The sequence below is a fragment of the Melopsittacus undulatus genome, chromosome 12 (assembly GCF_012275295.1).
Source record: "Melopsittacus undulatus isolate bMelUnd1 chromosome 12, bMelUnd1.mat.Z, whole genome shotgun sequence".
Classification (NCBI taxonomy): Eukaryota; Metazoa; Chordata; class Aves; order Psittaciformes; family Psittaculidae; genus Melopsittacus; species Melopsittacus undulatus.
This window is the reverse complement of record NC_047538.1, coordinates 12,009,261-12,033,530: the sequence shown is the minus strand read 5'-3', so window position 1 is coordinate 12,033,530 and position 24,270 is coordinate 12,009,261. Positions and strand designations below refer to the sequence as shown.

Here is a 24,270-nt window from a genome sequence, read left to right as displayed (position 1 = left end):
ATATATACTGTGTGCCTCCACTGTGAGAGAGGTTTCCTGCTGCTTCTCTGCATCCGCCCACTTTTGACAGAGTATCTCTGTGTTGCTTGTGTCCCAGCTTTGCACTGAATAATGCCTTGGACAGTTACTTTGGAGGGAGACGGTCCTTAGCTGTTGAGGTGGTTTGGCCACCAGCCAGCGGGGAGCTCTGAGGAGCATGGTTTGTGAATCACTGCATGCTCCTGCTGGGAAAAGGGTCAGTTCCTCCGTTTATTGCAGCTCATGGAACCACATGGGCATGAGGGAGGTGGGGGAAATTCTGCCTGGGACCAAAAACCACCCAAACAAAAGAAAATGGCACCAGGACCCTAATGTAGTGAAATCAGCCTTGAGGGAAATACAGAGCAGGCAAAGGCGTGAAAAGATGAATGCTTAAAGGCTGTGAAAAGTGAGAAAAAGATAGGCAAGAATAGACAAGTAGCAGCAGGAGCAAGGTATTTCCCACTAGACTATGAGCAGTGCAGAATCAGAGCTTGTCTTCATTTAGAGGTCAGCTCACTGGGTCTGTGAGGAGGAGAAATTAGTGTGTCTTGGGACCAAAGAACAGATTTTGAACCTTTTCCAGTTCCAAACTCAATGCATTTAAGCTGGTGCAGGTTGCTGCAGCTGGAGGACTTAATAACAGCCATCTCATTTCACATTCCCTAGTGTGGAAGGATTGGGAGCCTGTAAGCGTGAGTGAAGATGTTATGCCCTGGGGTGGGGAAACCCTCCCTCTCTGGAGGATACTACTCCTGGCCCCAGAGCATCTGTTCTGGGCTCGCTGCTGGAGGAAAACAGGAGTTCTTTTAAGTACAACACCCACTGGGTGAGTCTGTGCCTAGATATAGACTATTCTTGTATGGCAAAGAGAAGAGCAACCAGAGATGACAACTGCACCTGGAGCCTCTCATGCCTCCCTTCCCCGTGCAGCAGAGAGGAGGCTCAGATGGGAGTTACATGTACAAAGCAGCTAAGCTGCTCCTGCAATCTGGGGATGGGAGCTTTGCCTGGGAAGACACTCATGTCCATCTCGATTAGGATGTGATGCCTGATGCAAGTCATGTGACAAGTACAAACAAAATACCTTGGCAAAACCTTGAGGAACCAGGACAGGCTGAGCTGCTTAAGGAGATTTACAGAGTGTATTTCTGTCCTGTATGCTTGCCTTGATTTGAACCTTTCCTGTCTTGGGAGCTACAGCATGCACCCTGGATTTTAAAGATGCTCTTTTCTGTCTGTACCTTTAAATAATCTGTAAACCTGTTCAATTCTGTGCTGTTAACAGTGTGGTCCCAGTCACTTTACACCACCTTAGTATCAGAATGCTATGAAGTTGTCTTTGAGAAGCACTGTTGGGATTTGTGGAGCAAAGGTCCCGTCAGCTTAGATTAGAAAATAAGTCTTGAAGAAATGGGAGAGTTAAAAGCCAGCATGAGTGTTATAGCAGAGGTAGGAAATTGATTATGTCCTGAAAGAGAAGGGATGAAGAAACAGCTTCTGCTTGCTCAGCTCATCTTCATGTGGGGAGGGAAAAGTTCTCTGCTCCTGTAAGTGCCTCTTGCTCCTGGTGCTGCGCTGGGACAGGGCCAGCACCTAGATTTTCTGCCTCCTGCAAACATCTTGGTAGAGGATCCAGTCCTCCTTCCCCTGAGCCCTGTTCTCCCCTTGCTCCCCTATTCCCTTGGACTCTGCTATTATTAAGGTGGATTTTAGAGGTCCTTGACATGGTGCTGACTTCAGCTCCAGATTAATAATTCACACATGCGTCAGACCTGCAGAGGATGTGCAGATCAACTGATAGTGCAGCATCACTGGTCCCTGCCTCAGAGCCTGGTCCCTGGAGGCTCAGAGGACTGGGCTGTGATGGAACCCAAGCAGTGTCACTACAGGGAGGCACTGTGAAAGCTGTGTTCAGTGTGGTGTTGTGTTTGAGGGGGTTTGTCTTTCCCCTGCCTGGGACACAGGATTTTACATTTAATACAGAACTTTAATACCTTTAAAAACTGTTAATACAGAAACTCATTTTGTCTGAGATACCTGGGAGCTGTTGCCCTGGCTGATGCTCTCACACCTGATGCAGACTTTGTTCTGTCACTTCTATTTAGCTGCCTCAGACCCAGACCTTTCTTCCAGTGCTGGTGGTGTTTTGTGCAGCCCAGCCCTATACTGCCTCTTGTTCCTTGCCCTGACAAGTGCCTGTGGACCACAGCCTTTACATCTGTGTTATTCCTCTCTTCTCTAGCTCCATCCATGCATTTGGAATGTACTCAGAACTCCTCTTTCTATTACGTAAGACCTCACTTTTGCCTCCTTTACCCCAAACTCTTTCTGTCCTTTCACCTCACCTGATGAAGAAACTTACAAACTGAGGATTGAAAGTGGTGCCCAGAGGTCTCCTCTGTAACAGGCAAGGACAAAACAGAACCTGACCAAACTAATGTTGGCTTAATTTGTTCTTAAAAGTCTTTGTGTATGGGGGTTCCTTGGCCTTCCTGGCTGACCTCCCCCACCTTTAGCCATCCTCATTGTTACTACATTTTATCTCCTGTGCCAGCTGAAAAAATTGCCTTATCCTCAATGAGCACAAGGAACAGTTTAATCAATACTGTGTTCAAAACAGCCCAGCACATCTGGTGGATTTCTGTAGCATCTGTCCTCACCTCTCTTTTCTAGAGGTGGGAAATGGATCGCTCTGCATCACCCCATGGGAAGCTCTGAATTTCTAGGCAAGAAAGGGAAGAGCAGGAGGCAGTGGTCAGCTTCTGGCTGGAAAAGAGCCTTTTAAAAGCAGATGCTGCAGAAAAGGTCCCCTTTACATGGGTTGCTGGAGTGAGGACTAGGGAGAGGTTAGGTAGGAGCAAGGATGGAGCAGAAAGCAGAGTGTGACAAATAGCAGCTAATTGGTTAGAGGGGAAGTGGAGCTCAGGGCATCTTCCAGGAGAGAGGGTTCATTTTTAAACTCTGTCACCTTACATGCAATCCTTGGAGTGCTGGGTTAAGAAAAAAGTTAATGGGAAGTGAAAATGTTTTGAGCTCCTCTTTGGAGAGGGCACCCTTTGGAGGCTGCTGCAGGGAGGTGGCACCAGGCTGGTGCGGTGCTGGGCACTCTCGCCGTATGGAGCAGCTGCAGTGTTAGGGCTGAGCAGCCAGTGTTTCCTCCCTTGTTTGCTGGACCAGTTTAGATAGGAGCATGGGGACTGGACAGCACGTAGTAGTTTTTAGTGCTTGTAGAGAGGGAGAATAGCAGGAAGGGCTTTGTGATTTTCTCCTTAGCCATCCTTCCCAGGACAGTGAGTAAAAGCGTGTAATCTCCTCCTGTCCTTCAGAGACTTCTCTTTTTTGCTGTTTTGTGCTGAGTTCACCATGCTACAAGTTCTCTTGCTGGTTTACTTCACATCCCATGCAGGCTTCTTTTAGTTTTATTTTCCAGTCCCTCTTGCTGTCGTGTGGGTGCTCTCCTCCTTTCTCCCTCCTTCCTTTCTTCCAGTTATCCCAGTTGTCTTTATTTACTCTTTGTACTCCCCTTTCTCCTGCTTTTTATTCACCCACACCTGTTTCTCTTTTCCTTTCTTGCATGCAGCCCTGTTCCTCTCTATTCTCAACCACTCTGCTCTTCCATGTTCTGCACCACGTAGCTTGTTTTCCCATTGCAAATCTTGCTCCATGAGGTTTCTTACATGAAGTAAAGAAATCCTTGGCACCTTTGCAGCCATTCCTCTCTTCCTGTTGCCAACATGTTGTTCCCCCCACCTTAGAGGAGTCTAGATGTTTAGATTTCTCTGAATCTAAATCTAAAGTGCCTGACACTTGCTCCAAGCAAGGAGCTGGGTGAGCAGTGCATTCCCTTGGAGGCACAGACACCCCTGGCTGCCTTGGGCAAGAGCTGGCAGGGAGGTTTTGCCACCAGCCTTTCCAGGGGGTCAGCATCCCTCCCAAAGCAGGCCTGGGCACCAATGGAAGCTGCTGCCAGAGGCTGGCATTGCCCCCAGGCTGTGGTTAACGTCTTCCAGGTTTGCATGTCAAGCATCATAACACAAATATTACAAAAATGATTTGAATTCCAGTTCAAGTTTGTTTATCAACTACCCAAACTAAATGAAAAGTGAAACATCTCATAGTACCTGCCTGCCAAAACCTCCTGGCTAGAGACAGGTCTCCAAGACACAGTCTCTCCTTAAGCCTTATTACGATGAGGGAGGAAAAGAGGCCGCTGTTGCCCCTCCCCTAACCTCTACTTTTTGGAACCTCCCTCTCACCATGAATAAGTCCAGTGTCTGCCCCTGGTGCTGGGCAGAGCTTTGCCAGTCATCCTCCTCAGCAGGAAGTGGACATGATTTTGATAGTGTCACTCTACCACACACGAGACACTGAATAGCAGCAAGAAAACTGAGCAGTTTTGTTAATGTGGCTGGTGTTTGGCAACCTCTCAGCAGCAGCCACAGAGGCACTACAGCTGTCTGTCTGCAGCCCCAGGAACACAATGCTGCATTATCTGATATTCGGCAGATCATCTTTCTAATCATAAGGTCTAAAATGTTTTATATATTTACTTTTCTATGAGGAAAGCTTCCTACTGTCACTAATCAACAGATTTTTTCAAGACCCACTGTCTTGTGTGTTACAGAGAGAAATGAATTGGTGTTTGCAAAGCAGTTTGGGGTCCTAAGGTGGGAACACAAAATATTGCACATATGTTTTGGAAAAGGCCTTGGAATAAGTTACATGGTATAGTGTCATTCCCAGTGATGCAAGTCCAACCACATTCTCCATCCAGATCCTCCTGAAGGCTCACTTTTTTTTCCTCTGGTGTTCACAGGTGTTAACTCACATTGATTCTGTTCTCCCTTCTCCAGGATTGTTTTGATGGAGAACAAGAATAAAACGACGTAATGCAAAAAAAGGTGCAATGAAACTTTTTAACACTGTGTCCCTCAGATTACTCTACTTTATCTGTCTTGGAAGTAACACACATTTAAAAGAGAGCAATGCACTGGTGGTAAACCAAGAGATGTTATCTTTTAGTGTGTCCAGCACTGAGCTCTTGTGTCTTTTATCTATCTTCTGTTTACTTAGCATTAGTACTGTGCCTACATTGGGCACTTATGGAGCATGAAACCTGTGCCAAGCAACTTGAAAACATTAGTCCTCCCCCTTTGCAGTATTTGCCATCCAGATTGGAGGGAGCAGTGCCAGGAGGCAGTGCAGCAGCAGTGAGTGTGGGCAGCGTGGCCAGAAGCAGCGGTGGCTTCCTGACAGCACGGCTATCTTCCAGGTTTCTTGGGATCTACAAGGGGAGGTGGCTGGGATGCTACCTCAGCTCTGCTGCTTCCGCTGATCACACAGCCCTTCCTCATGGCTGCCCACTGCAGAGCCATCTCTGCATGCTGTTATTTGTATTTCTCTTTTGCACCAGCCCAGAACCTCCACCCAAAGTGGTGATTTCAGCCTTGTAGAATGATGAGTGGCTGCTTCTGGAGAAGCAGATCAGCTTGGATGGGTGGCAGTGGGAGCTGGAGGTACTGGGATGCTGTGTAGCTCAGCTATGGCTACAGAGTGCCTGGTGTTGTGTTGCTGAGCCCAGGTACAGGGCCAGGAGCAGGGATAGTGTCAGTGACCCAGCTCAGGAAATGGAGTGGGTGAGTGGTGGTTTGGCAGAGGTAACGGGCAGAGGATGAATTTAACTCAGAGTTGTAGCCTCAGGATGAGCCCATGTAATGAAAGATACTATCACAAAGTATTGTTAGAACAAAGGCATCCCAGTTCCTCTCCAGGAGGGAGATAAGGTGCATTGGCAGTCATGAGAGAGGTCAAATGAGGATGACACTGACCTGAGTGCTGTCAGTGCCTTGCCCTAGGCACTAAGAGAGTACAGGGGAGACTTGTGCTGGAAGGAGCCGAACCAGAGATATGCGTGGGGTGTATTTGGCAGCACAGAGCCTGGCACCTTGTGATACCCTTTTGTAATGAGAGGTGCTCACAGTGACCATCACCAGAGCTTTTGTGCGCTGCTGTGTTCTGATGTGCCACAGATGCAAACAAGTGCTTTCTCCCAGAGCGATGCATGGCACAGTCAGGACAGGCTGCAATTCTCATCTGACTTTAGCTTCAGAAGTATTGCGTTTGCTCCTCACTGCGCTCCTCCAAGCACCTGGACCGGGTTGCCCAAGAGCAGAGGCAGAGCGCACAGACCTGCTCCCGAAGCCATCAGCATGTGGATGAACTTGTGTGGCAGTGGCGAGGCTGGAGCTTGGCACGGCTCTGTGGCAATCTCAATGAGCGAGGAGCTGCGCAGTGGCCTCGGGGCCAGCCCGGCCGCCCTCCCCGGAGCACCGTGGGCAAAGGCCGGAGCGGGCTGGGCCGGTGTCCCCGGGGCTGCGGGGGCTCCACGGCCGCGTCTAGCGCCAGCCTCGCCCGGGGCCCGCTGCCCCGTGCGGGGCTAGCAGCCTCCGGTCCCCGCGGGCTGCGAGGGGGCTCCCGGGCTCCCCACTGCCCGGGTACCGGGGTGAGAAGGGCAGTTCCCGGTCCCGCCCTGGAAGCGCCCTCGGCGAAGAGGATGGCGGCGGGTGCCGGTCCCGGGCCCTCCCCGCGCCGGCTTTAACCCGCCCGGTGCCGGCACCCGCTCGGCGGCAGTAAAAAACGGGGGTCCGAGCCGAGGTGTCCGGGGTCCGCCGTGGCGAGCCCGAGCACACGGGGTCGGGCCTGGCTCCGGCATCGCCGCGCCGGGAGCTGCGCCCGCCGCCCTTTGTCCGCCGCCCCGGGGCAGGTGCGGGCGGCGCGGCCGGGGACAAAGCGTCCGCGGGCTCCCGGGCTGCTGCTCCCGCCGCCGCCGTGCACCGGGCGCGCTCCCCCGGCGCGGTGCGGGCGCGGCTCCCGGCGCTCGGCCCCGGCGCCGCCGGCGGGTTTTATGCGCAGGGCGGCCGGCGGGCCGGCGGGGGTGGGAGGAGCCGGGCAGGTTGTGCCCGCCGGGCCCTCCTCCCTCGCTCCCTCCCCGCCCGGCGGAGAGGGGTCGGGGGAGGGGGCAGCATGGCCTGTCCGTCCGGCCCCTTTTCCAGCGCTCATCTGCCCCGGGAGTGCGGCGCCGCTCCTCGCAGGGAGAAGAGGTCCGAATGGAGACAGACGGCAGCCAGCCCGGCCTCGCCTCCCCGGACTCCCCGCACGACCCCTGGTACCGCCGCGGCCGCCGCCCCCACCGCCTCCCCCCCAACCTTCTCCCTCCTCCCCCCCAGGCCCTGGCCGCCCCCTCCCCCCGGACCCGGCCGCCCGGCCCGGGCAGCCGCGGCGGCGGCGGTGCCGCTGCCAACATGGCCGATCCGCGCCCTCCCCTCCCCGCCCGGCCCCGCCGCCGCCGCCACCCCCGCGGGGCGCCGCGGCCCCCCGGCTTGGCCCCGCTCACGGCTCTCCCCTTCCTCCCGCAGCAAGATGTTCATCGGGGGACTGAGCTGGCAGACCACGCAAGGTGAGCGCCGCGGCAGACCCGCACCTGCCGCCGGGGCCGGGGGTGGCGGGGCCGGGGCCGGGCCGAGCCCGGTGGGGGCGGCGGGGCCGGGCCGGGACACCCACGGTGGGCGCTGTGCTTGCAGAGGGCTTGCGGGAGTACTTCAGCCAGTTCGGCGAGGTGAAGGAGTGCCTGGTGATGCGGGACCCGCTGACAAAGAGATCCAGGTGAGAGGCCGGGCCCGCGCCTCCCTTCGTCCCCGCCGCGGCCCGGCCGCCACTTTAACCAACTTTCTCTTTTCTCTCCGCATCCCCTCTCCTGCCCGGGCTGCGGGGCTCAGGGGCTTCGGGTTCGTCACGTTCATGGACCAGGCTGGCGTCGACAAGGTCCTGGCCCAATCCAGACATGAACTGGACTCCAAGACGGTGAGATGACTTCTCTCATCTCAGGGGTGTATTTGCCGGTGGAGCGGCTGTGCTCAGAGCAGCCGTTGATTGCGGTGTTTGATTTCTAGTTAGAGGTTGTAAACTATCGGTTCCTGATACGGATCAATTGGTCTTTTCTCTATCCTGCTCACCAGCGGGTACTGGCTGCTGCCCGAACCGGGCTTGCTGTTGGCTCAGGGCTGATGTGCTGATGTAGGTCTGCTTATACTGCTGATAGTTTTCCTCCTGCTCCTCCAAGGAGTGACCATAGCTCTCTCGGAACTGGAACACCTGAGCGCTTTTGGGGTTCACAGTGGGAAATGGATGCGGTTGTGTTTGTGTGAATGGGAGCCGCCCCTTCCCCCATGTGCTGCTGAGCACAGCTCCCTCCCCAGGGGTGCTGCTCCTCAGTGCCCAGGCTCTGCTTCCCCTGGCCATGGTGGCCTGTGTCCTGGGCAGAGACCCCTTGGTGCTGCTGCCCCAGGACTCTCCCGTGGTTTCCCCTGGTGAAGTTTTTGTAACGGTCACGGAGGTTCAGGACTTTATTGTTTCCGATGTGGCCAGCACCCGCCCATGCGGGCTACCACTGGCCTCTTGGAGCGGCTGCAGCTCCAGCCCTTGCTGTGCAAGTGGGGGCTGATCGGGAGCCCCCGCTGGGCCAGCAGGGAGATTTTGTGGCTCTGTGGGTTGGTGGCATATCATGCCCTGTCCTGCTTTGTAAATCTGTGGCGCTTAGGAGATGTGCAGGCTGTTTTGGGGGTGGGGGTGAGGTGTCTGAGTGGGAGGTCCTTTCTCTTTAGTTTTAGTGACTTGCCTGCCCCTGAATTCCTTTTCCTTATTGCTGCCCTGGGGTGAAGGTGAGGGTAGGGATGGGGGAGCGGTGGGGGCCGCGGGGGGGTGGCATGGGGAGGGGAGGTGTTCTGGTTCTGGGTACGGGCTTTCCAGGGGTCCAAGTGAGCAACTTTATTTCTTGCAGCGCGTGGCTCGGGCGTCCAGCCTTTATCTTGGCAGAAGGGAGAGGGCGGGAGAGCGAGACCCCCTTCCTTAGGGTTTACGGCGTGAGTTGCAGTGAGATTTATGTCTGTTCCTGTTTAACTGCCTGGATCGCTTCCTTTGATGTGCACAGGTCCTTCCTCCCCACGGGAGCTCCCGGTTAAACCTACCCCAGCCTTCCTGGCCGAGGCTGGGTCCCCGGGACTCACAGTCCTCCTCCTTTCAGGAGTGATGTGAGTTTTGCTCTGGGGGAGGGTTATGGTGAAGTCTTTTGAGGAGGGCCCAGGGCTTTCTTTTTTTCCTCTTTCTTTCTTTTTTTTTTCACTAGCCTGTGTAAACACGGTGTCTGCTGAGCCAGTCCCGTCATGAGTCTGTGGGCTGGCATAGACCCCTCTTGGAAAGGCAAGTGATGGATCTCCGTCTTAGCACTAATCCCAGAAGCGTTTTTGGGGCTGGAGCTCACGGGCTCCATTCTTCTCCCTCAACTGCGGCCCAGCGTGCGGCCCACGAGGTGGGGAGGGCCAGGCAGGGTGGCCGGGCGGGCGCTGCTGGGGAGCAGAATGGCCTCGTGGTGCAGGGCATGTGGGGACCGGCCATTGAAATTCCCATCTGCGTCTGCTCCGCTCAGCCTGCCGCTGCCCCAGAGAGCATGGGGCAGTTTCACCAGGGCCCTTCCTTTGTTAGGAACTTCCATCCTCTCCCTCTCTTCCTTTTTATTTTGTATTTAGCGTGGTTTTCAGCCGGGTCAGATGCTTTGGGATGTTTTGCCTGGTGTTGTGGTACAGCGGGGAGCTTCCAAACACTGAGCTGAAAGGCTCTGCTGCGAGACATGGGTTAAATGACAAACTCATCTGAATCCTAATTTAGGGTTTCATGAAACTTCGCAGGAAAAGGCCGGTGTCCTGCAAGGACAGCCTTCTCTCCAGGCTTGGTGCCTTCTGGCAGGCACTGCTTGATAGACAGTGTCTGCCCAACTTGTTGCTTCATTGTTTTCTGATTCTTCCTACCCTAACGAGGGCTGTTGGCCTGATTCTCTGGGGAAACCTTGTGTTTATCAGACTTCTCTTTGTTTGTAAGCTAGATAACAGGAGCCTACAGGGTTATTGGTGAAAATACTTGGTGCAAGAATTGTTTTTGTAGGCTCAAGGTAAAAGATCTGCATGACTTTGTAAAGCTGCAGCTGGCCGTTGCCTTGAGCTGCTCCTTTATGTACTGGGGAAGAGCAGGCTTGGCAGTGCTGGGCCGTCCTGGTGGTTCTTTGTTGCCGAGTTTTTGCTGGATTTATTTTTTGTGGTGCAGGGAGTAGTGCAGGCAACAGAATGGAGGGACTGGAGGTGTGATGAAGGGACAGACCCAGTCCTGAGGTCTTGCAGGTCCTTCCCTCTGCTCCCCCTGCTCTGGGGCACTGACACCAGCCGGGTTAATGCAGGAATTACGTGACCTGAGCAATTAAATGGTGCTGTAGATGGCCTGAAGAGTGTTATGGAGGAGCCTGGCTGGCTTGCTGGTACACCTGCAACATCAGTGGGATGCCTCCTCCCCAGAGTCTTGTGGGGTGAAGTGGAAGCAGTTTGAGCTCAAGTGACTTCCACTCACTGCAGCCTGGTCTCAGGGTTTTGGGTTTTTTTGGATACAATCTGAGCAGTTCTGAATGCTCTTATACTCTTACCAGATTTCTATCTAGGTTTGTCAAAAGGATCCATGACGTCAGTGGGTGACACTGAAACACAACTCCTCCAGGGCTATTTGTTTTAACACCAGAAAGGAGGGAACAAGGTACCAGTGCTTTTGCTTTAATGAGGAAGACTCTAGGCACCGAGGAGCAGTCCAGTTTGAGTAACTTGAGTCTGGCACTGAGCTCATTCTCCTCTGCATGGTCCCAGGGCTGCCCCTGCAGTGGGCTGTCCTGGCCTCCCTTTACCTGCAACAATAGCTGGTTGTGCAGAAGAATTTGTGAAATGAGTGCCTGCTCCCTCCAGCCAGGAGGACACGTTATCTCTGCCCAGTTGATCACACTCAGGGTAATGAGAAAATGAGGCTGAGCTTAGCATTGCTGAGTATGAAAGCATCTTATTGGCAGGAGCTGAATGACACTGGCTGAGAAGTAAAAGACAGTAGATTATTGTTTTTGCTTATTATCTGCCATCAACCTCCTGGTCTCCTGCCGTCCCCTGTCCTCAGAATTCGCTGTGGGTGCCTGCACTAGCCAGGAAGCGGTGGTGGGGGTGTGTGAGGGGAGGGACAGAGGTTCAGATGCCCCAGGGAGGCAGCGGAGGGGAGGGTATCCTGATCTGTTGGAGCAAGGGGAGGGAGGTTTATTTTTGAGTTTATTTGTGCTCTTCACTTTTGCCTCTGTTTACTTACGTGCTGAGTTTATTTATGTTGTAGGCTGTGAGTCAGGATGGAGGTGGGGAAGGCAGGGAGGGAAGCTGGTGGAAGGGTGCAGGGAGGCTGAGCTCCTGGGTTGTGTGACAAGTGAAAGGATGCGGGACAGGAGGGCGGCCAGGCTGGAAAGCTGAACAAAGCAACGAGAGGAGCTGGAGAAACACGGCTTCTTTTTGGGCTGATTGAGCTGCCGGGCAGATGGGACAATGCTCTAGGCTGCCCTCCCAGCTGCAGCTTGTCCAAGTGCACGGATGAGCCAGACCTGCCTTTAACACAGGTCTTTGTAAGCTGATTTGTAGGTCTGGATCATCCCCGATGTGATGTAACTTTACAGGAGTTGCTGTAAAAATAGGCTATAAAGAAAGGTGGTGGCTGAGGAGAGGAGGCTTTGTGGGTATTTGGCTTGCAGCTGCATGAGTGTTGTCCTTGCTTTTGTGGTGCTGGTGGTGTGAGGCCAGCGCTGCTATACGCTCGTCGGTGCTGAGCCCAGCAAAAGGCACCTGCATGGCTGTGTGGGGCCAGCGGCTGCGGCCCCAGCGGGTGCACGGAGGAGCTGCACCGGCACAATGGAGGGGAGGCAGCGCGGCATTGTGTGTGGTGCAGCCCGGGGACGGGGGCTGCACGCTGCCCTGCTCCCGCAGGCGGGGGACTCTGGCCTCTCTGGGTTAATCGGTGCTGTCCTGTCTGCTCTTTTATGTCTTCACCCTGTGTTTTGTGGGATGCAATGTTGGGATTTTTGTGTCCTGCCTCTTTTCTGTTCCGTTAGTACCCAGGTGAGCTCTGTACTTGCAGGTGAAGTGAAGGGGGAGAGCAAAAAGGCAAAAGAAAGCACTTTTAATGTGAGGCCAGTGGTGCAGGGCACCCGGGGCAGGCTGAGCGGGAGGGTGCAGCCCAGGCTGTTAATCCCAGCATGTGATGGGCTCTCGGGTGCGCCTGGCCAGCGCTCAGCCAGAGACAGACCGCTGCATGCTGGGACTTGTAGTCTCCCTGGATTATACCTTACCACGAAGGAAAGATGTCTGCAGCCAGCTTCATTTTATGCACATCAGGTAGATTCTCTGGGGCTTTAGCAAGGTGCCACGTGGACAGAGACAGCCGTGTGCTTGGAGGGAGCCCTGTGCCTGTAAATAGGCAGTAAAAGCGTGTTCACATGTTCTTCCCATCATCTCTTTCAGATTGACCCGAAGGTAGCGTTCCCCCGCCGAGCACAGCCCAAGGTAAGCACTGCGGGCAGACCTTGCCACCCCAAAGGGTGAAATTCTGGTGGTAGATCTCGTCCCTCTGCGCAGGGTCACCAGTGCATGCAATGATTTGCTCCCTGGGGTTTGCCCAGGACCCACCTGGAGCAGGAGCAGTTTGATGTCCTGTGCTGTGGTGTGCTCCTTTCAGGCTTACAGGGTGGCACTGGGGGAACCAGGAGGCCCCTCTATTGTACTTTAGGATGCACTATTTGGAGCTGATGAAATAAATGCTGCCCAGGCTGGGCCTTGTCCTTTTGAGGTTGCAGCCAGTGTCTGGAAGTTTCAGACCTTAAGAGATCCGGAACAGCTCCATGATGCAGTATGATACAGGAGGAAGGGGGTCATATGTATGCACATGTACATGAATAGGTGTATGGCAGGGACAGGGAGGAGGATTTCATGTTGTGAAATGGCCTTGTGTGCTTCAGCACTGGAAAAGGCAGGAGGTTGGTGTTTGACCTAACTACAGGAGGCTCTGGCACTGAAATGAGCAGTTGCAGAAACTTTTTCCAGGCATGAAGCTAGAAACTTTTATCTGAGAAGCCAGCAGGAGGCTGGTCACTGGGTCTGGGTCTCCCTTTAATTTTGCTCTTGGATGGGAGTTTTAAAGTTTGGAGTCTATTCCAAGTGCTGTCACAAGAGAAAGAACTGGGAACAAACAGTGTTGAGAAGCAGAGAAGGAAGAGGTGACTGATGCTGAGAGGAAAGTAAGGGGGATCAGGCACTGAGAACAATTGGTGAGCAGGTATCCCAAGTAACTGGAGCCAGGAAGCACATGGTAGGAATTGGGTTAATTCCATTAAGCAGTTTGGTGACAGAAGGTGCTTTAGTGTTAGAACGGGCTGGTCTCCAAGCCAGGGAATTGCTGTGGATTAGCCCTATGCTCCTTGGGGTAATTAGGACCATGTGTTCCTCTGAGAGCAGGGGTGTAGCCAAGCAGCTAAGGGGAGGATGCAGCTGGAGAAGCTGGTTCAAAGGATGTCGGTGTGCCTCAGTCGGGTAGCGGTGGCCCCTCTCCAGCTACTTAAGTGTTCTTCCTTGTCCCAGCTGTAAGAGTGACAAGTGGCAGAGGGATCTTTTCTTTACCTTCTTGCAAAGGCAAAAGAGATTTAACTGGGAGTTGACTAACCTCCATTTAAGTGACCAGGGAATGGGTGTGAAATGAAGCTTATTTTATTCAAGACTGGATGCTATGTGATTCGTGAGCTAGGAAGGGCAAAGCCTGGGGAAGCCTGTCTGTGCTGCAGGCCTTCTGCCTGTCCTTCCACTATGGGAAGCAGAGCAGGAATCTCTGGGGGAGGCTGGCGAAGTGGCAGGGCTGGCATGTGGACAGTCCTGCCCCTTGCATTTGCAGTGGTGTCAAGATGCCAAGGGAGCAGCAGCAGGTTAGCGAGGAGAGAGGCTGGAAACATGCTGTCTGATGAGGGGGTGGCTGGGTGCTGGCAAGCACGATGGGGGGGGTGTGAGGGTGAGAGCATGAGTTGGGCTCTGACTTGGGGCAGGTCTGCCAGCCATCTTTGGCTAGAGGGCTTCAAGAAGGTGGATGCTCATCTGCAGTAACAGGGCAGGCACTTCCTGTCAGTGCAGGGGGGTTAGTGGCCTTTTGAATCTCGTTGTCTGCTCGCTCTGGGTTTAGTCGGTGAATTCCTGTCCTTCCCTTTTCCAGATGGTGACCCGAACGAAGAAGATATTTGTGGGTGGTCTGTCCGTGAACACTACTGTGGAGGATGTGAAACAGTATTTTGAGCAGTTTGGGAAGGTAAGTCTCTTGAGTGCTGTTGGATCAAAGCTGTTGCGTTCTGGGGCAGAAGGGAGTTTCCTGAACCTCTGCGGAGGCAGGATTAGGAGCTTGTGAGTCTTTTGCATGGGGTTAAGTAGATTGAAGGTCAGTTGCAGCCACACTGGGTGCTGTCATGTCTTTGTACGGGTTACAGCCGGTGACTCCTGCCCTGTGGTGATTTGAAGCAGAGGCTGTGCTTGTTCCTGGAGTCGGTAGAACCTGGGCTAAGGGAAATGGTTTTCCAGTTTTTCCCTACTCAGAGACCTCCTGTATCCCCCAGATTTACACTTTGTTCAAACACTGGGGGCAGGTTTGTAGACACTCCTAACAGAGCAGCCGCAGCATCAAATCTGTGATTTGTTTTTGGCCTGTTTCTAACTTGAAACCTTGTGATTGATATTTCAGTTATCCTTTATTAAAAGTAAGCCTTTTGGACCTGAAACTTGTGCTGAGTCTTGGGCAAGTGGTGATGTTAGTCTTGGGTGTTTGGAGAAAGTTTGGCACTATGGCTGTCCCTTGTGTTGGTCTGGTTCTTCTGTGCCAGCTGGTGGCTTAGAGGAGGGTGGGCTTCTGTGAATGGAAGTCACTTGTGCCATGATCCATGACAGCCAGGTGTGCAATCTGTGAGTCAGGACTGAACTGGAGGATAGAAGGGGTCTCAGTCTTGGCCTTTCAGCTGCATTATGAGGTTGTGTGCATCCCCAGTGCCATTCTCAGTATTAGACTGAAGGGTCGCAAGATTTCTAATGGGATTAGGAACTGAAGGGGATCATTGTACCCGAATACTGTATGTGGTCACCTCTGGGACAAGAAATTGTGACTGTTTCACTGTTTTCAGTGGTGTTGTCCATGGGTTTGCTGTTTGGGGAAGGAAGTGTTGGATTCTGTAGCTGTTGGGACCTCCCTGCTAGTGGGGGCAGAACACAGTTTGCTGGGTGGTAATCTGGCCAGGATGTAGCATCATGGATGTGGAGGGAACTGCAGAGTGTAAGGGATGAAGGCTTTGGTATTAATTTGCTTCTGAAAGAAGATTGCAGAAAGGTGCTGTGACGTTAGGGGACATTAATTAGCTGGTGAAATGGAGTTTCGTAACTGGTTTTGCCATGTTGTTGAAACTTTGGGGCAGAAAGTTTGGAACAAGCGTTTGTTAAGTACCTTTGTTCAGCTTCTGAAGTCAAATCTGCATGTTGTGGTACATGATCATGAGTGCAAAGTGGGACTCCTTGGTTTTTCTGTTCAGTCCTAAGTGTAAGTGGCAATAGCAGATGTGCTCACATAGCCCCATGTTTGCTAGTCACTGGCTTTCTGTGGTTTTGTTTTCTATAAGAAATAAGCAAACTCTGTTGTGTCCCCAGGAGCTTTTACGTGGTGTCACTGAAGGTGTCACTGCCAAAGGTGGTGGTGTCCATGTGTCTCTGTAGTGTGCAGATTGTTACTTTGACTTGCATGTGCTCTTATGCTGCGGGTGGATGTATTTGGTAGGAAAATAGTGTCTTGGGTGTAATCTCCTTTTAACCTTCCTGTACCTCTGCTAATGTGAAGCAGAAGCATGTCATGTAGCACTCTGTTTACAAGTGGTTACAGTTGCTCTACTTTGAGAAGTCCTTTCTAGTTCTTTTGGGGTGTCATGCTGCTGTCTTCCTCTAGTTTAATGGTCGTGTACTGAAAGCTGCCCTGACGTCAGAAGACTGGCAAGAACTGGTTGTGTCAGATTGTTTTCTTGGGGCCTGGGCAGAAGGGAGTTCTGCATAGCTCAGTGCAATTCATTGCTGAAGAGCCAGCATCCTAGACACATCCGGTGCTCATGGTCTGCATGAGGCTGATGCAGGTGGCCTATTGGCTCTGGGGAGTTTCCAGTGCTGGGCAGATTGAACCTCTGTGTTTGGGGCAGTTTCCTGACTCATCTGGATACTTCAGCTGAGGAGAGACTCCACAGAGCTCTTGTATCAACCACTGTTCCTGGCCTTTAACCATCTTCCAGGCTAAGCCTCAAATAATTCACCAGAGGCCAAGAGAACTGTTGCCTGAGACATGCTTTCCAGTTGGTAGCTCTGAATGGATCATGAGCAGGATCAGGGGAAAAATGTGTTTCAGAGGGAAGCCTCTGTGGCCATCAGCACTGGGGTTCTGAGCTCTGAATGCACCACTCTGGTTGGTAAGGCTGAGGTGTGACTCCTGGAGAGTATGATTTTGATACACAAGCTCTTTTGGTGTATGTTCATGATACTCGAGGGCCTCCTAGCTTTCAGAGGTCTCTGGGATCCCTTCTTTAGAGGTACTCTTGGCACCTGACTCTGTGGTCTTCATCTTTAAGTGAGAGGTGGTGAAGCTTCAGTCATGTTATCCTGACTGAGAAAATATTTTCCAAGCTGTTTGGGCCAGTACTACTTCTGGAATTCTGAAACTGTGTGAAAAGGAATTGATAAGGATGAACTTTTAAAGCATTTCCTTGGAAGACTTAGACTCTGAGGAAATGGCTTTGTCTGTGTTCCCTCTTCCGAGGTACCCTACAGCTTTCTAGGATGTGGCAGGAGGAGACATTCCCCTTTCCTCCTGCCTATCCAGAGAGGCTTGGTTACACTTAGGATTTAGAGAGGAGAGAGCAGGCACCACTAAGTCATCCTATCTTGATTCCTCAACATCAAAGTACTGGGTTTCTGGGTATGATTTTTAGTCAGTCTTTGAGAATTCAGTGGCAAGCTCAGTTTGGATCTGGGCTTCAGGGAGAGATCATCCTCTGCTTCTAAGGAGAAGGGAGTACCGACTGCTAAATGGGTTGTGCATGAAGGTTATCTTGTAGGTAACCCTGGGGCCACAAGCCTAAGTGTGTGTTAGATTTGCCACCACTTAAGGCCTTTAAATTAGGATAGATGCTTTTTGAAAACTACATTTTAGTCCAGACAGGGAGCATGTACATGCTGTAGGACTTAGGAGAGGAAGCGCTATGCCTGCAGTACAGATGAGGTCAAATTAGATTATCATAATGTTCTCTTCAGTCCAAATCCGTGAACTGCAGTTTCCAAGTCTACCAAGGTAGCTGGTGTCAGTGCGTCTTGGCTCGGAAGCAACGTGCCTCATGTGTCCGTTAGCAGGAAGAAAAATGGGAGTTTGGTTGGGCTGGAGATGAAATGGTTTCCTCTGTCATAAAACAGAATTCCCAAGTCTCATTTTTCCATTTTGGCATTTCCACTTGCTCTCCTAGTTTAGTTTTGGTTTTGTTTTCTTTCCTTGCTGTGTCCAAAACCTCCTCTCAGCTTCGTTAACACGGAAGTTGCAAAAGAAAAATGAAGATGTGTGAGGAGGAAACCTGGGAGTATGGCTATAGGGATAAAGGAGGAGAGGGAGAGGCTGGCACTCCAGTTCCGCGTATTAAAGTACTTGGTTTTAACAGGCACAAAAGGTGAAGCAGTGTGAGTTTCTCTGTTTGAAAGATGCAACATGTCTTTTTTCTTTCCATTTACAACTGTGATTGACAAACATGGGCTATTTTCCTGGGGAAGAAAACACGGAGTGTTTGGTGTGTTTTTTTTAGTGCAGTGATTGAGGGAAGTGCTCTCGAGCTGGCTGTGATTTGTCAGGTGCAGCTGCTAGGGCTTTGAACATAGTGGGATCTCTAGAAAACACTTCTGGCTCCAAATCCCAGATTTCTCTGAGATGCAAGCTAAGGCCACGGACGTGCTTTCTAAAGGAGATTATTTTTTAAACTGTAGGACAGAAGTCCTGGAAAGACTTGCATTTGCAGTATGTGTAGCCAAGTGTCTTGGCTTAAGTTGGATGGTGCTGGAGATCTTTAGAGTGCACAAGGAAGTATTTCAACAGCCTGTCTAGATTCAGGCTACCACCCTCGCTGAAACCTGAAACAGAAAGAGAGGAGGAGGAGGATGTCTTGTGCCTACCACCTCAGGCACAGCTAGTCCTCTGTCTACTTCAACACATATGAGGGTGTCTCAGAGGAGTGCGGGTCCCAGCTTCTCTGTTTTCTACCTCAACCTGTGGGAACAAGTTCTCTACTGGGGGAAAGGGTTTATTTATAAAATTGCTTTGGACCATTGTGTCTCTGATCTTGTAAGCAAGGTTATTTGTTTTAAATCATAACTGGAAAAACTTAGATCATCTTTCTTTTTCAGCTGGGTCTGATGAGGTTTTGGGACAAAGTAAAATGTGAGATAGGAGGCTCAAAATAAATAAGGTCTTTTTGTTACGGACTTTATTAAAGATGTGAAATCTTTGCCCCAGGATGTTGTTGCTGAAATTTGCATAGGCTCCAAAAGGATTGGACAAATCCATGGAAGGTGTTTTAAATATACAGACATCCCTTTGAGTTCAGGAAGTCCCCAAGTCACAAATGGCTTGGGAGATGATGGACTTTCCTGAGCTCTGTTGTAATATTCATGCCTTGTTTTTTGTCTTCTTCCAAAGGTGTCTGTTGTTGGTACCTTGGAGTGCGTTGGGCAAGGTCAACCTCTGCTCTCACTTGGTGCAGCCAGTCTTTAGTTTGTCATTAGGAAGAGAAGTTGATCCTGTTGGAAAGTAGAAATGCAGAAGTACTGGAAGAAATGGGGTCTGGACCCAGTTTGGGTGTTTGAACTCATGGTTTTCTTGGGTGCTTTTGCATTTCATGAAGCAGCAGTGCAAGAAATACACTCACAGTGACGTCTTTGCATGACTCACTCATCAGTTGTGGCTCTAAGGGTGCTTGAGAAGTGCTTTAAACCAGCCTGCATCCCTCCCTGGGCCTGCAGGTGATGTGGATGAGTCGGTCAGGAAAGCTCAGCCTATCTGAAGCAACATCGTGCCCACGGAGAGACCTGCTCTCTAAAAATATCCTAGAAGCAAACAAGAAAAAAGATCTGCCGAGGTCTGAGGACGATTCTGACCTTTAGGCTGCCATCTAATACCCAGTCCAGATTCTGGACCGCTTGCCTGAGATAGGTTCTGAGATCTCACTTGAGCAACAACTCTAGTACTGTCCCAAACGAGGGGAAACCACCGTGTCGGAGGCACTGGGTTTGATGAGGGTTTGTGTGTCTGTCACAAATGCATATTCATGTGCACCTGCCAGGAAAATGATGTGGTTGACTTGGGAACATGAAATAAGTTTCCCTTGCCGACTAATTGAAGAACCTTCAGAGACTGCTGGGGGATTTCTTTAAAGGAAGACTTCTTCTGTGCTTACAGCAGGCGCTATTTCCCCCACTTTGGATCAGGAGAATGTTAATTAATTAATCCTTAATCTGCTGCTCTCTGGAATTTTCTAGCTACTTGTCAGCCTGCTGTGGGCTTCCAAACTGGATTTTGGATTTTCTTCCACAGATCAGAGGGCAATTTATGCAAATTCTCATGTGTAACATGGTTGCAATGAACAGATGGGGAAGGGAGGAGAAGGGGAATCTGATCACCTCTCTTGTGGCAGTAGGCAGTTTGGCTTGTGGTAACAATGCCTCTGGAACAAAGGGTTCTCTGTGCTCCGCATCTGGTAGGCAGATAGCCAAAAATGCTGTAGCAGTAATGGTCATTCAGGTCTTCAGTGGTTCATTTGATATTTGCCAGGTGCCCACAGCACAGTGCAAGAGCAGGCAGGGACACCTGGACAGGCTGTCCTGCTCACCTGTGGCACGGAGTGGGCTCTGTCCCTTGGATGAGTCCCATTCCCACAGTTTTGGGATCGGGCCTGCAGAGCAGGGTAAGGAGGGTCCTGGGGCCATGCAGTACACCTGGGCTCTGGGTCTCTGTGTATGTCCCAGACTCAGCCTGTCCTGTTTGAGCAGTTAGGAGAACCTCACAGTGCCCTCTCTTGACTGGATCACTTCTAGATCATTTGGTTTGTATTTCCCGTGTTGAAGCTGTTTCAGCAGTTGTTGTTATCCTTCTGCCTGATTTTTCTGTAAGTATGTTGCCATGGTCCTTTGCAGGCCCAGCCCAGCCATCTTCAGCTGATGTTCAGGTGGAAGATGCTATCTCTGCACAGCCTTTGCTTGAATATTCACAGCATTTGTCAAGATCTGCCCATGTGGAAGTGCATGCAACATACATCATCAGGCTTGGGCTGGAAATATCATAATTAGTTACTTTAAACCTACATGAGGCTTTCATTGGCTTCCTCTTTTGCAGACATCTGTGACAGTCCCAGGAATATTTAAAGATACTAAAGTAAGACTAAAGGCATTTTAACAAATCAGGTCTTTCGGCCACGGGTGGATGGAAGCGTGCTTTGTTTTGGTGTGAAATGCCTCATGTTTCAGCTAGGCTGAGGGCTGCTTTGGTGGCGTGTCTCTGCAACACGTGACTCACGTTTTGTTCCTGTCACCACCACACTGCTCTCATCAAAAGCAGGTGCTGGTTTGGGAAGGGCCCATCTCCTCCTCTCGGGAAGGTGCTGCTTGCTGCCCGCCTGCAGGAGGTCTCAGCAGTGGCAAATCCATGTGGGATTAGGAGAGCTTCATCTCCAGGGACAGACCTTCCCTCACTTTCTGAATACGTTACCTCTGCTAAGCCAAAGCCTTTACCTTTATTCCTGTTCAGTTTTCCAAAGCTAGGGAGAGCCACTGGAGACAGAGCTGAGAGGAGGTGATGCTGGGCAGCTTGGGTGTAAGGCTGAGGTGTGGTGGCTGTCCCTGAGCAGCCAAATACCTGCCAAAGGAGAGGTCTGATGTGGTAGGGCTCCTGGGAAGGTTACACCTGCAGAGCAAGTCACTGCTTTTGGGACCCCCTCTGTCTGCCTTGGTGTTTTTAACCCTCATGGCTAAACGTGGGGGGAGACTTCAGCCCTTTAAATGAACAAACCTTGAACTTCTAACATCAAATGTTGGAGAGTTAAGGCTTGGACAGCAAGTTAAATCTCTCCCTGAGAGAGAGCCTTGACCACTCAGCTAAACAGTTTGCTAGGAAAGTGATCTGCTGCTTTAACCGTTTGAAGAATTGAAACAAATATTTATTTAAGGGGGAGGGGGGAGAATGGGAAGAAAGATAATTCACCCGGCAAAAAATCCTTTGTTAAGGTGCAGTCGTGACCATAGGTTATTTCCAAATCCCATTACAAGTGAACTTAAGTGATGTTTCTGGAACTCTCCAGCGCTGTTTTCCTCACTTCTGCATCCAGTTCTCTGGTAGTTGACCTGTTTTATCTCTGCCTCGGCTATCCCTGCTCCAGACATCCCTGTTCCCATCCCTCACAACACCACACCCCTGCCCTGTGCCCCCTCAGTCCCTCACAACCCGCCTCCCTCAGAGGCGGGAGCCAAGATGGCAGCACCGCTGTCCCGCATGAAGCCGGTGCGGGAGGGGTCTCGCTGTGAGACCTTGCTCCTTGCGGGAGAGTCCCTGGTGCGCGGTGGTGGTTGGTGTGCGGTAGTGGTGTGGTTTGGTGTGATGTGGTGTGGTGTGTGTGGTGTGGTTGCTGTGTGGCGCTGCCTGCGCCGGGCCGCGGGAGGGCATCCCGAGGGCCGCAGGCTGCGGTGCGGGTGAGGGCGCCGCCGCTGGCGGGGCGGGCGCAGCGGGGCGGCTTTGTGCGCGGCGCTAATCCGGGCCGCAGCTGCTATTGGCGGGCGCGTTGCCGTGGTGACGGCCCCGCCGGCGGCCGCCTTTGTTGGGGCCCGGCGCGGCCCAGCCGGGAAGGGCCCTGCGCGGCGGGGGGGGTGTCGGTTCGTTGCCACAATAGCTGCCCACCGGGGGCTGCCACTCAGGCCTGGTGGTGGCTGTGGGGTCGGTGCAGGCCCGGCTTGCCCCCAGCCCTGGGGCTTTGGTGGGAGCCGCACATGGTACCTGCATCCCCTCGGCCATGGTACCTCCATCTCTTCCACCATTGTACCTCCATCCCCTCGCCCGTGGTACCTCCATCACCTTGATGTTCAGTGCTACATACAAGGGTCTCATAGTGCTGGGCCTCAGCAATCTCTGCAAGAGCTAGGGGCTGTCTGGGGCACCCCATTGGGCAGGGTGCTGGGAATAGCTTGCTCCCTGTGGACAGAGGTGAGGCCTTTCTCCCAGCTCTCCAGTGTCCCGCCGGCCTTTGTAGGCTCCAGCACTACCTCTCCTGGTTGCAGGACCCTGTTTGCCTCACAGCACTGGCTCTGTGTTGTCTGATACCACCCAACTCGCCTCACCTGTTGCTTTGGAAAGAGACAAGAAGATGCTTGTGTGTAGGTTTTGTTGGCAATAAAACCCACAAGTTATAGCCATATTCAGAGTTGAGACTCTAGAGTTGAGTGGAGCGAGACTATTCATATATTATGTGTGTATACACTTACATATCTGTCTATCATACATTCAGTTCATGCCAGGAACCGGCTTTCAAATAGAGTATATGTGTTACTGTAAATATGATTTTGCAAGATGAGTGCAGTTTAGGATGCTGACACCTGATCTCAACACACCAGCAGAAACTTAGAAGAAGGTTCAGCTGGAGGAAGGCTGCAGCTCTTCTCTTGGTGTATAGAGTGCAGTTTGGGATAAAGGAGTGCCCAGGCATTGTCTCTGTGATGTTGGCAGGTAGATTTGTGTGGGGATGTGTGCAGGGTTCTGCCACTTGCAGTTGCTCCCACTTTGCAGGCTCTACAAAGAAGAGGTTGTTGCTGGGGCTGGTTGGACAGAGTAAGTCAGCATCTGGGCTGTGCTCATCCCCGCTGGGTTTTTCTTCCTTGTGCCCATCTCCCATCATGATCGGATGGGAGGTTTGTGGGCTTGGTTACCTGAGTTGATGTCATTGGGAGTGCCACTGCTGCAGAGTGATGTTGACACAGCTTTCTCCCAGTGTTTACTGGGGAGGATAGTTACATGCCCAGCCTTTTTGTGATCTGGATGGAGGAATGGATCTAGCTTATAAATGAACAAAAATAGGCAATAAAACTTGAAATATTTTTAAGCCACATCAGGTTTTCTTTGGGTCCGTGTACAGTATTACATCCCCCATGGCTCCAGCTGGGTGCCTGGCATGTTTCTCAGGTGCCTGTTGGCTTGGCTGACAGAGGCTGAGCTGGGACTGGAAGAGCATGAGATGAACAGGAGCCAGGTTGTCTGTTATCACCTGAGGTGGACGTGTTGGACAAGCCCAAGGGCATCAGAGATGATCTCTGTCTGCTCATGGTGGCATTGGAAATGCTAACAAGGGCTCCTCCCATCCTCGTGGCACTGAGGTGGCACCGGATGTCCCACCTTGTCCAGGGGGGCTGAGGCCTGGAGCCCTCTCCTGTCCCTGATGGGGCTGTGGGCTGTCCACCAGCAAAGCCAGTGGCTGCCTGCTCCAGGGTATGGGCATCGCTCTGCCGAGCTGTTCTGGAGAAGGCAGCGATGCAGATGCTTCCTGGGAACGAGGAATGGGAGTAATCCATCCTCCTGCGGAGCTGCCTGTTCAGGGGGCTGCTGTCTTGCACGGAGGAGGAGGATGAGGAGGGCCGGGGCAGCTGCTGGCTGGAGACTGCTGCCTCCTCCCCTGAGCACTTGCACGTCCAGTTTCATAATCGGATTAAGGCAGTGGTATTAGAGAGGAGGGATGGGTCAGTGGGACAGGTTTACACTGGGGCTTACACGGAGGGGATTGAAGGGTCTATTTTAACCCTGCTCGGCCTGACCCCGGAGCGGTGCAGATGCGGCGCTGCGAGGCGGCACCCGGCGGGAGGATGGGGGGAAAGTGGCACCAGGCGGTGCTGCGCTCGGTGATGTGCTCGGTGATGATGTGCTCGCCGGGGAGGAGAGCAGCCCCAGGCCGGCGGGGGGATGGGAGCCGGCCGCCCCTCCCCCCGGGAAGGCAGCCCTGCTCAGGCCTTGCAGTAAATTTGCTCTAATTACAGCCTCCAGCAGTGGGAAACCTCACTTAGAGGAAAGGCTCCTCTGGGGTGGGGGCAGGGGCGCTTCCCAGCTTTCCCAGGCAGGCTCTGTTGTCTGAGGCCTCCGCTTCCCCTGTCGCTGGGAGGCCCCTTATTCCTCTCCCCTCTCCAGCTTTGCTTCTCTCCCCCCTCTTTAATTCTCCTCTCCTTTGAGGCCGGGATTTGGGAA

At 52.3% G+C, this 24,270-nt stretch overlaps 1 protein-coding gene across 2 annotated transcripts in view; it reads left to right on the top strand.

Annotated features, from left to right (window-relative positions):
* The first annotated feature begins 6,979 nt into the window (after window positions 1–6,979).
* MSI1 (musashi RNA binding protein 1) overlaps window positions 6,980–24,270 on the top strand; it is a 29,737-nt gene continuing 12,446 nt past the window's right edge. For both annotated transcript variants that reach the window (XM_034068174.1, XM_034068173.1), the window contains exons 1-6: window positions 6,980–7,186; window positions 7,437–7,477; window positions 7,602–7,683; window positions 7,797–7,881; window positions 12,435–12,476; window positions 14,167–14,259. In XM_034068174.1, the coding sequence (XP_033924065.1) occupies window positions 7,128–7,186; window positions 7,437–7,477; window positions 7,602–7,683; window positions 7,797–7,881; window positions 12,435–12,476; window positions 14,167–14,259 (402 nt within the window). In that variant the 5' untranslated portion in view covers window positions 6,980–7,127. The remainder of the gene's footprint in view (window positions 7,187–7,436; window positions 7,478–7,601; window positions 7,684–7,796; window positions 7,882–12,434; window positions 12,477–14,166; window positions 14,260–24,270) is intronic.